The sequence below is a fragment of the Lampris incognitus genome, chromosome 13, assembly GCF_029633865.1.
Source record: "Lampris incognitus isolate fLamInc1 chromosome 13, fLamInc1.hap2, whole genome shotgun sequence".
Taxonomy (NCBI): domain Eukaryota; kingdom Metazoa; phylum Chordata; class Actinopteri; order Lampriformes; family Lampridae; genus Lampris; species Lampris incognitus.
In genome coordinates, this window is record NC_079223.1 from 45,044,004 (window position 1) to 45,056,216 (window position 12,213).

Sequence of the window (12,213 nt, forward strand, 5' to 3'; positions counted from 1 at the left end):
ACACATTCTCCACGCTGGTAAAAGGCGCCAGCTATTGGTGACATGAGGTTGCCACCTGAGTCTGGAAACAGAGGGTCTAAGAATTACACAAGTTATATTCATTCTTTTCTTTTTTTTCTTTGATTTTCCCCCCTTTTTCTCCCCAATTGTACTCGGCCAATATTTTCCAAGCCGTCCAGATTGCTGCTGCACCCCCTCTGCCGATCCAGGGAGGGCTGGAGACTACCACATGCCTCCTCCGATACATGTGGAGTCACCAGCCGCTTCTTTTCATCTGACAGTGAGGAGTTTCGCCAGAGGAATGTAGCGCATGGGAGTATCATGCTATTCCCCCCCCAGTTCCCCCTCCCCCCTGAACAGGTGCCCTGACCAACCAGAGGAGGTGCTAGTGCAGTGACCAGGACACATACCCACATCTGACTTCCCACCCACAGACACGGCCAATTGTGTCTGTAAGGATGCCCAACCAAGCTGGAGGTAACACGGGGATTCGATCCCCGTGTTGGTAGGCAACAGAATACACCGCCACGCCACCCGGACGCCCGTTATAATCACTCTTATATTGTGTTGTGTGTGTGTGTATGTATGGCGTTATGCCTGCTTGTGTTTCAGGGAGACCCAGAGAAGAAAAGATTAAACATACTGTTTGCGTAGCTCCACGAGTCGGGCGGTGAGCCCTGCAATCTCGCTGATGGAGCGCAGGATGTCGTCCCTCTCTTTGGGGTCCTCACAGAGATCTGCGATACGCTTGGCCTCCGCCAGCAATGCTCTGATGTTCTCCTCCCCCTCTGGACCACCGTTGGGATCAGCCAGCCAGGCCTGAGCAGTTCAAGTTCAGGTCAGTACTGTGCAGGGATGTCCCTGACATTCATATTTCAATACATGACACAACTACAGTGCACACTTTCATTCAGTGCTTTATATATTTATGTCTCTAATTTTAATCACACTCTTACATTTTTGTTTTTATTCGCCAATCTGAGCCAGAACGGGTAGCTAAGGCATCCCACTGCGTAATGTGCCGTGTATGATTCCGTACGTGACAAATAAAATTTGAATTTTAAGACAATGTAATAGCTCTGCATAAAGAAACAATCGCATCACAGCTCTGTCCATTAATAGTATTCATTTATCTTTTTAACACAATAACAAGTTGTCAGTTTACAACACCAAGATGGAGCACAATGGGGTGTTCATGACATCAACGTGACAGCTGGTGTAGATGGAGCACAGGGGGGTCAAATAAACAAAGGATCGGGATTTGATTGTGATTAATACAGCTGATACTGATTAAGTAAAATAAGCCTTGATCAGCGCCAATCCCCATCTCTCTGGTATATTTATGTCAGGGCTTGAGGAGCGTTGAGGACACTTACGCCTGCAATTTGTTTTACCATTGTTTAATGAAGGTTGAGGATTACTGACCTGTGCGGCGTCTAGTCTCCGGGCTATGGCCTGCTTGGCATTGATCAGCGCCTCTAATCTGCGAGCCGCATTGTCCACTTTGCCAAACAGCAGATCTAAACCCTGGGAGCACTGGCTGGCACGCTGTACACACCCAGGAGATGGACCCTGGCCTCTGAAGGAGACAACAAGTACATGTAAATCTCAGACATCATGACCGCTATCTATCAGCTGTCCCCTCTCTCCTGGCTGAACACACAGGCCCATATTCATACAAAACCAGTTGCAGCAGCCTTGCACCATGCAACGTCTCTGCCATGGAAATCTGAGCTCATTCATAGTAAAAGCAGCATGGTGGTGGTGGTTATTACTCAGAGACACTGTACCGTGGCATTACTGTCAGCAGTGGCCCCAGTAAAACACAATTAAAATCAATATGTACAGTGTTGTGTAAGTAACACTCCCCGATCATCCATGGTAGTTCAAAAGAAAAATCAAACCAAACCAAACTGCTGTTTTCGCTATACAATTTTGTATATTATTTGTATATATTTTGTACATTTCCGCTTCTGGTGTGGGAAGATGGCAGCGCAAATTCACGTTTGCGGTGGCCTCACCCAGTACCATCCATGCAGTGTCTTTGTCCACATCTGCGTTTAAGTTTTGTCTTCGCTTGATGGCTGGGACAACTTGGTCTGCTGAGTCTTGTGGGCCCAGGGACCATGGCCCTGCCTGGAGCTGTGCCGATGAAACACCGAGAGTGGTCTGACAGGACATGGAAGCGGGGCAGGCTAAGCTAACTGCTAGCCCATGCAGACCGGCAGTTCCGATAACACTGAGGGGGGTCTAGCGATGGCTTCGCCTAGCGTTGCCTGTGGTGTTTTTGGTGTCATCGTGTGGAGTGCAGAGAGGTGTGTCGAGGGTGTCTGGTTGGGAGAGCTGGCGTTGGATCGGCTGGGGGCCTGGTCTGCCACGTCCGGTGGGCCCAAAGACCATGGTCCCTGCCTGGAGCTGCGCCCGAGGAGGAAACACTGAGGGCAGTCTGAGAGGACACGGAAGCGGGGCAGGCTAAGCTAACTGCTAGCCCATGGAGACTGGCAGTTCCGACAGTCATCCTGGCTGGCGTTCAGTCCCTTGGACAGTGATTTTTTTTGTTTTGTTTGGATATATGTGTGAATTTAGATGTGTTAGGATGTGTTCCTGAAGCTCTTGTAATTTTTGGATATGTGTTTTTGTGTTGCACTGCTGTGGGCTGGGGGCAACGATATTTGGTAATAAAGTGAGACAAATAAAGACAAAGTGTCCCTGATTATATAAGGGGAGAAAGTTATGTCTCTGTAATCTAATGGCTGAATATTCTTCCTCTAACAACTCACCCTCTTCCTCATTCATTCCTAATGATATAAACACAATGTCCGCCATTAATCCATATCGATTACATGGAGACTGGACCTTAGATATGGTTCATAAACAGCCAACTGAAAATGTAGTGCCAAATTACAGAGACCAGTTTCCAAGGACAGGAATCAGAAAAAAAAAAGTCTACCACCACACTAATAACCCCCTCCTGTGCCGTTAACCCCACTGGTAAGTGTAATGACTATGGGCCATGATGTCAGGACTTTAGGGCAGGGCCTATGGAAAACAGCGTGACAAACATCTTTCTCCTCCTGCCATTTCTCATTGCGACAACACACATTACCTGGCGCGTAGCTCTGACACCTGGTCAGTCATCTGCCCCAGGGCCTTGGTGGTTCCCAGTACATCTTTCCTTTCCTTCCCAGTGCACAGCTCTCCCACCTTACCAGCCTCATCCAGGATCACATGTATGGCAACCTCGCCGGGCTCCCCTGTGTGCGACACACCGCAGGATGAGATGCGACAGCACTGCTGATGTACAGCTCTGATCACATGTGTCCATCAACACGGCACAACGAATGCAGTCTACCTGGCTGTCCATGGGGGTCTTTGAGCCAGCTTTTTGCCTGCGCCATCTTAGACTCGATCAATGCCAGAGACCTCTTCATAGCCTCCATATCCTGTGGTAAGTAGGGGGGAAAAAAATTGTCACTTACAGGGGATATAAAAAGTCTACACACCCCTGTTGAAATGGCAGGTTTTTGTGATGTAAAAAAAAAGAAACCAAGATAAATAATGGCAAAACTATTCCCACCCTTAATGTGAAATTGCAAGCTATAAAGATAAAATCAAAAACAATCAAAAACATTTTAGAGGGAGAAAAGAAACACACAAAACTTACAATGACCTGGTTGCATAAGTTGCATAAGCTTTCCACTTCCGGTGTGGGAAGATGGCAGTGCAAATTCATGTTTGCAGCGGCCTCACCCAGTACCAGTGAGGGAAGATGGCGGCACAAATTCAAGTTTGCGGCGGCCTCACCCAGTACCGTCCATGCAGCATCTTGGTCCATGTCTGCATCTAGGTTTGCATTCGTTTGATGCCTGGAGGAGCTGGCACTGGATCGACTGGGAGAACTTAGTCTGCTGCACCCTGTGGGCCCAGGGACCATGAAACCTGCCCCAAGAGGAAACACCGAGGGTGGTCTGACAGGACACAGAAGCGGGGCAGGCCAAGCTAACTGCTAGCCCATGCAGACCGGAAGTTTCGACAGTCATCCTGGCTGGCATTCCTTCTCCTGGACAGTGATTTTTTTGTTTTTTGTTTAGATATACGTGTTAGTTTGGATATATATGTGTTAGTTTGGATATATGTGTTCCTGTAGTTCTTGTTGTTTTGGGATATGTGTTTATGTCTTTGTGTTGCACTGCTGTGGGCTGGGGGAGATGTTTTGTTTCATTTCATGTGTGCAAGGGCACGAAATGAAATGACCCCCCCTGTTTCTGATTTTTCTGATAAGTGTTCACCACCTTATTATAATTGGGGATGTGGTTGTGTTCAGAATCAACCAATCACATTCAAACTCATGTTCAATGGTAGCTAGAATACACCTGCCATCAATTAACGTGACTGTGATGAGTCCCGGATAAAGTTCAGCTGTTCCTGTAGGATTTTCCTGACATCATCTTGGTTGCATCCAACTGCAAAAGCCATGGTTCAGAAAGAGCTTACAAAGCATGAAGGGGATCTCACTGTTGTCAGGTGTGGATCAGAGAGGGGTACAAAAGGTTTTCCAAGGCATCAGATACATGACGGAACACAAGTGCAGACAATCATCAAATGGAGAAAATATGGCACAATAGGGACTTTGCCAAGAACAGGATGTTCCTCCAAAATTGATGAGAAGACAAGGAGAAAACATGTCAGGGAAGCTGCCAAGAGGCCTACAGCAACATTAAAGGAGCTGCAGGAACTTCTGCCAAGTCCTGGTTGTTCCCTACACGTGACAACAATCTCCTGTATTCTTCATGTCTGGGCTATGGGGCAGGGTGGCAAGATGGAAGCCTTTTCACTCAAAAGAAGAAAAAAAAACCATCCAAGCCTGGCTACATTTTGCAAAAAGATGCATCCAGTCTCCAAAAAACTATGTGGAAAAATGTGTCTTGGTCTGATGAGACCAAGGTTCAACTTTTTGGGCAGGGTTCCAAAAGGTATGTTTGATGCAAAAGCAGCACAAGACATCACCATAGAACACCATACCCCCGGTGGTGCATATCCATGTGGGGGCAGCATCAGGCTTTTGGGGCTGCTTTTCCTCAGCTGGAACTGGGGCTTTCGTCAAGGTGGAGGAAATCATGAATAGCTCCAAATACCAGTCGATGTTGGCCCGAAACCTTCAGGTGTTGCTAGAAAGCTGAAGATGAAGAGGAATTTCACCTTTCAGCATGACAACGACCCAAAACATACATCCGAATCAACAAAGGGAGAGGAAGATCGAACGTTTTGGAATGGCCCAGCCATAGCCCAGACCTGAATCCAACAGAACATCTGCGGGGTGACCTGAAGAGGGCTGGGCACAGGAGATGCCCTCGCTATCTGGCGGATCTACAACATTTTTGCAAGGAAGAGTGGCAAAAATTGCCAAGTCAAGATGTGCCAAGCTGATAGACCCCCAAGACTGAGTGCTGTAATAAAATTAAAAGGTGCTTCAACAAAGTATTAGTTTAGGGGTGTGCACACTTGTGCAACCAACTTATTATAAGTTTTGTGGTTTTCTTTTCCCCCCAAAATGTTTCTGATTTGTTTTTCACTTATTTACTATACTTTTAAAGGTTGCAATTTCACATCAAAGGTGGAAACAGTTTTGACACGATCTTGGTTTCATTTTTTTACATCACAAAAACCTGCCATTTTAAAAGAGCTGTAGATTTTTTTTTTTTGAAGTTTGTTTCTGATCTTTCTCCCAATTTAGTGGCCAATCGCTCCCTATTCTAGTTCAAACACCCACCCTCGTACTGCATGCGTTCGCCAACTGCATCTCTCCGGCCGGCAGTCTCGAAGGAGACGCCTCCCCACTTCCGGGACAAGGCGAATCCAGGCCGAACCGCTGCTTTTCCCCCGCACAGAGACGCATTCATGTGACGAACACAAGCCGACTCCGCCCCCCTACCGGAGACAGCGCTGCCCATTATTGCTGCTTCATCGAGTCCGGCCATAGTCAGATCTGACAAGACCGAGGCGCGAACCCCGGTCCCCAGTGGGCAACTGCATCGACACAAAGCCGATGCTTGGACCGCTACACCACCGCGGACCCGAAAGGGCTGTAGACTTTTATATACGCTCTATATATAGCTTTGTCAAAATTCAGCTATAGATTTTAAAAAAAACACTTTAAAGCTGTTATGAGGAGTTTGGGATTTGATTCGACTTTGTGCACCCTTGCGGACAAGAGCGGTAGTGTTTAGCAGAAGAGACCATTTTGCTTTGGGTCTTGTCATGAAGATCTCCACCCCCCTCTGGCAGCTGGTGCACGTGTGATGGAGAGAGCAATGTAGAGGTGTTTTGGGGGGGGGGGAAGCAGCTGTGTGTGAGATGTACATCAGTGAGAGATCATGTCTCTCTAGTCGTACTTATGTATCCTGTCTGTGTGCCGCAAATCGTTTCGTCAGGGAATCTGATCCGGACACAAGCATTTGGTCTCATCCTATAGTAGTATCTGATCTTGTCGCTGATGGTCGGCTCCATGGTCTTTGTTTATGTCGGTCATATAGAGGCGTTTTTCAAGTGGTGTGCTGCACCACACTAGTGTGCCGGTAGAGATGAGCAGATACGTCGTGCAATTTTTGGTAACACTTTAGCATGGGGAACATAGATGTCACTTTAGTATAGGGAACATAGATGTCACTTTAGTATGGGGAACATTTTCTAAGTAACAAAAACTTAATTTAGAGTCATTTATCACTATGAACACTTGTACTTTTGTGTTTTGTTATGTAAGAACAGACTATATTCATTACGTGTTAGTAAGGGAGAATCACTCTTCTTGTGGCACTACCACCTTATAAAGTACGCACCTACTTAATGGTGTATATGTTCCCCACACTAAAGTGTTACCCTTTTTTTGTTTTTTCAAATTCCGCTTGGAACTGATTATTTATATAAAGGTCACAATTTTGTTAATTTTGCAGTTTCAAAACTGCAATTCCTTCTGTCAGTGGACGGTGGTGTACCACGGGATTGTCTACCCTACAAAGTGTGCCGTGGAAGAAGAGATGTTGGGAAACTGATAGAGGCATCAAAATCAAACTGGTGAAGAACTCCTCATAGCAGCTTTAAACGTCGGCTGATCATTCTTATCAATTTAAAAAGGTATAAAACGAATCTCATAATCTCGTTTTAAAAGACTTGTTTTTTTTCTCTTCCGGACCTGCCGCTCCCTGAATGCTCCTGAAATGCTCTACGTTGCATTAAAATGAGTTTTAGATCAACTGCACACACAAAAAAGTTATAAGATCGACCTAAAACCACCACGACCGGGCAAAATGGCCGCGCACAATTTGCGCGTCATGCCACTTTATGACGCGTGTTGGTCGCGTCACTTCCGTCGCGACGTTCGTTGCTCTGTCCTGGAAACACGCTAGCGCCCCCCGGTGCAGAGAAATAGTCGAAACTTGATTTTTGATTATTTCCAACATGTCTGGTTACAGACGCGCCATGACTCCCGCCGAGGCGTTGCAGTAGTTACGGGCGTTGGACAGCGGCCATTTTAAACGGTTTGAAAAATGGTATTTTTTCCCATTATCCGAACCGCTTATCCTGCTGTCAGGGTGGCGGGGTGCTGGAGCCTATCCCAGCAGGGACTGGGCGGCAGGCGGAGAGACACCCTGGACAGGCCGCCAGGCCATCATAAAAATACATAATACAGGCTACATAAACATAGTATTATAGTTGTTAAAATGTTAATTTTGGTGTCAGTCGTGTCCTAACAGACATACTAACATATGCAGTGCTTTAATGTCTCAACTGGGTATCTATTTTCTCAACTGGGTGTCTATTTTGACAGAATATAGAGTTTAAAAACTCGTGGTCGTTTTGTGTATATCTTATAACTTTTTTCATGCAAATGACCAAAAACTCATATATGAGATTATATGTGCACTTAGGGACTTATGTGCACTTGGTTTCGTTTTGTTTTTTGTACATTTCACGTTTTAATAGGTCTTGATAAGTTTGTTAGATCAGCAATATGTGTTTCCGTTTTGTTTTTCAGGTAATATTTTCCACTTTTTCAATTTTGCTATTCAAGTTCGACCACGTCTCTCTGAAGTTTAAATTATTCAAAAATAGTATTATAGTTGTTAAAATGTTAATTTTGGTGTCAGTCGTGTCCTAACAGACATACTAACGTATGCAGTGCTTTAATATCTCAACTGGGTATCTATTTTCTCAACTGGGTGTCTATTTTGACAGAATATAGAGTTTAAAAACTGGCGGTCAATTTGACCGCCCATGGTCGTTTTGTGTATATCTTATCATAACTTTTTTCATGCAACTGACCAAAAACTCATTTTAATGCAAATATATGCAATTTTATGTGCACTTAGGGATCGGCAGGTCTGTATCTTTTTCCCGCAAAGATATTAAACATGGTCGTTTTAGGTAGGTGTGAAATCCCGGTAGTCGTAGTGCTAAGAAAACCTTGTTTCAGACTTAGGTATGTTGCCCTAACCTCTTCATTGGTGTCGATCAACTGAAAAACACTTTTGGAGGGTTTTTTCCAGTCCAGTGGCTAATGAACCTCTTAGACTGAACCGCTCAATAGGGCTCATCTATTATGCATGGCTCCGGACTGCAACCGACCGAGCTCTATTATTCATGACCCGAAGATGCGCGGGCCTCCCTGATGTCGCTCAGGCACACTGATGATAAGTGCTTCTCATAGGCGCAGACCTGAGCTCTCTCACACACACACACACACACACACACACACACACACACACAACCACCAGCAGCAGCAGCAGACAGCTTCTTGTCTGAGCTATCTTTTTGCAGAGAAACATGCAGCGTCCCAGGTTAGACCTGTGAAACAGATCCTGGCCTCACCAGCACATCGCTTAATGTAGTCAACGTGCCAAAAATGATCCAGAATAAAACCTTCCATGATGCTGAGGACGTCTGCCTGGCCACAACGTAAAGCTAGCATGGTTTTTCTCACCGGCTTGGTCGTCACATAGTAAGCCCTTTGCAGAGACACGAGGACAAAATAAGCTGAGCAAAGACAGAAAGACGGGGGGGGGGGGATAAGTTGGAGCGCTGAAGCGTTTAACGACTTTCAATTTCAGGTGAATATGCAAGCTGGGAAATAAAAATAAAAAATAAAAGGTGTCATCTGTGTCAAGCCATTTTTTTTTGTTTTTTGTAAATACAAAGACACACTCAAAGGCAGACAGACACACATAGTAACCAGATAGTGATGAAGTACACTACACAGATGTGTACACAGGTATGGCAGGACTTTGGCTACACAGTCAGCCAGATGACACAAACACTCTTACTGCTCACAGTAAGTACTCAGTAAGTACACAGTAAGTACACAGCATGATACAGACATGTTCCCGCACACACCGGCATGCTGCCTCCCTGCGGAGGGCCAGAGGAAGAGGCTTACCTTCTATGGGGAGGAAAAGGAGAGAGGAGGAAGGAAAAGAAAGAACAGAAAAAAGAAAATCAAAAACAGGAGTTTTAATACCAAGCAGAAAAGAAAAGTGGAGGTGAAGGTGAGGAGACTAAATATCAAGAGATGCAGAGGAACGTGAGGGAGATACCTGGACCACCTTGGGACAGTGTGTGTGTGTGTGTGTGTGTGTGTGTGTGTGTGTGTGTGTGTGTGTGAGAATCTGAACAGTCTAACAACATGTCAGTAGGCTGGCAGCCGAAAACTAACATACTTCCTGAGAACCAGTTTGGTCGAGGAGAGAACTGGAAGTACAGGACCTCCGCTGAAGACGAGTTTGTTGTAGTGTTTGTTGTAGTGTTTGCTGAACTGAACACCTTCAACAAGCCAAGTGGGTAACCTTTAAATCTCGGTATTTCATTACATAGAAGTAACCTACGACTAAAATAACTGACTGTGGTGTGACTGAACTGTGATGACTGGTAATGACTGTGGAATAGATGAGTAAAACAGGGTTTCATATGCAAATATGGGCGTGACCATTAAATGTTGTGTTCAGATGAACTGATTCATACTTGATCCCCCCCCCCTTTTCTTCCCAATTGTATCCGGCCAATTACCCCACTCTTTCGAGCCGTCCCAGTCGCTGCTCCACCCCCTCTGCTGATCCGGGGAGGGCTGCAGACTACCACATGCCTCCTCCCATACATGTGGAGTCGCCAGCCGCTTCTTTTCACCTGACAGTGAGGAGTTTCGCCAGGGGGACGTAGCGCCTGGGAGGATCACGCTATTCCCCCCTCCCCCCCCGAACAGGCGCCCCGACCGACCACAGGAGGCGCTAGTGAAGCGACCAGGACACATACCCACATCCGGCTTCCCACCCGCAGACACGGCCAATTGTGTCTGTAGGGATGCCCGACCAAGCCGGAGGTAACACGGGGATTCGAACCGGCGATCCCCGTGTCGGTAGGCAACGGAACAGACCGCTACGCTACCTGGACGCCCTCTGCTAGCTGGATTACTGAGCACGCATCAAGATAAAATGACAAAGAAGCAAACCAGAGATATAGAAAATCCGCTACTTTACTCATATAGTACACATTAATTACCACTAATCATGGTCCAATAACATGTATTTACCCATGTATTACTGGGTTATGTCAGCATAAAGTGTTACTAACGGGAGTGAGGGTTAAAATAGCATGTGTCAGTGTGCACAGCGCGGCCTGAAGCCTTACCTTGTTTGCCCACGCGTCCTCGTCCCACGTGGTGAGCTGTAGCACCCGTATGATCTCGTTGATCTCGGCGCTCATCTTCTCAAAGGTGAACCGCCTGTTCCTCTCCGCCTCCTCCACCCCAACGCCACGACTGCTCTTGGTCGCGACGAAGATCTTGATGGCTGAGGACCCACAGAGAAGGACCGACTAACAAGAGCAACCCGCTCTCTTCAGAAAACGTACAGTCTAGTCTGTCTGCTGGGTTGAAAAATGCACTGTGGTCACATTTTCCTGCGCAGTGATGTGTGCTGTCATCTGCTGCTCCCTCCGGTAACACACTGATTTGTGTCATCACACAACTCTAACGGGGCATCTTTATTTATATACTGGCACATGCAGGTCTGAGTGCACAGTTTGTGTGTACATGCAGCGTAAAGGTGAATCTCTTGTTTCCACATGCACTATAGAAGAGTGATTGTGTGTGTGTGTGTGTGTGTGTGAGAGAGACATCAGGTTGTCAAACCTACTGTAGCAGCAAATGATTGTAATTATCAGTGTTGCTATAACAACTGACTGTTCTACTTGAGCGGACCATTGTTGTTTGCTCACACATGTCCACACATACACACACACACACACACACTTGCTGCTTGCTTGCTGGTTGTCCATCGTGTCCGATGATGACCATCTTCTCCTATTTGTGAGCCCTTTGGTGGCTGAACAGTCCGATCCTGGATGCACAGTTGCGGTTGCAGACCGGGCATGTAAAAGTGGTGCTGGGGGCGGGGGGGGGGGGGTAGCTTTGCGAGCATGCCTCTTCGCACGCTTTGCTACACGGTGTTGTGCGCGCTGGTTTTCCATATACTTCACTCCCTCTGAGACGTGAGAGCGCCAGGTTGTGCGACAGGAAGCAAGTTCCTCTGAAGAAGAGGGGTTGATCTGACATCTTTTCAGTGTGGTCTTCATTTGGTCTTTGAACCGCTTCTTCTGCCCACCAGCAGTGCATTGAGTAAGGTGTAGTTGGCCGTAGAGGACTTTACGTGGGAGTAGTTCGCTGGGCATGTGAATAACACGCCCAAGCCACCTGAGTTGATGGTGGTTATGGTAGACTCCACGCTGCAGCTGCCTGCCCGCTCCAACACCTGTGTGTGGCACTCTGTCCTCCCAAGTAATGCTGAGGATCCTCTGGAGACATCTCACATGGAAGGCCTCCAGGCTTCTGAGATGGTGGCTGTAGATGGTCCATGCCTCACATCCATAGAGTAGTGTGGGGATGCACACTGCTCTGTAAACAAACACTTTGGTGTGGAGATTGAGGTTGCTGTTTTGGAAAACCCTTCTCCTTAGACAGCCAAAAGATGTTGAGGCTTGTTTGAGGCGGTGCTGGATCTCATCATCCATTGTGCAGGTGTCGGATAGCATACTTCCCAGATATTTGAAGGCAGGAACAGTGGCCAGTTGTTGCCCTTCTGCTGTGAAGGTTGTTGGGTGGTTTGGGAGGCCGGCAGTCAACTGACAGATTACCTCTGTCTTTTGGGTGTTGATAATCAGTCCCATTCT

At 46.7% G+C, this 12,213-nt stretch overlaps 1 protein-coding gene across 1 annotated transcript in view; it reads right to left on the reverse strand.

Moving 5' to 3' along the window:
- LOC130122560 (vinculin-like) overlaps positions 1-12,213 on the reverse strand; it is a 57,196-nt gene that overhangs the window by 21,643 nt on the left and 23,340 nt on the right. The window contains exons 6-11 of the mRNA XM_056291491.1: positions 10,675-10,835; positions 9,431-9,433; positions 3,353-3,443; positions 3,107-3,254; positions 1,426-1,579; positions 644-819 (exon numbers count right to left, since the gene is read on the reverse strand). Coding sequence (XP_056147466.1) covers positions 644-819; positions 1,426-1,579; positions 3,107-3,254; positions 3,353-3,443; positions 9,431-9,433; positions 10,675-10,835 — 733 coding nt within the window. The remainder of the gene's footprint in view (positions 1-643; positions 820-1,425; positions 1,580-3,106; positions 3,255-3,352; positions 3,444-9,430; positions 9,434-10,674; positions 10,836-12,213) is intronic.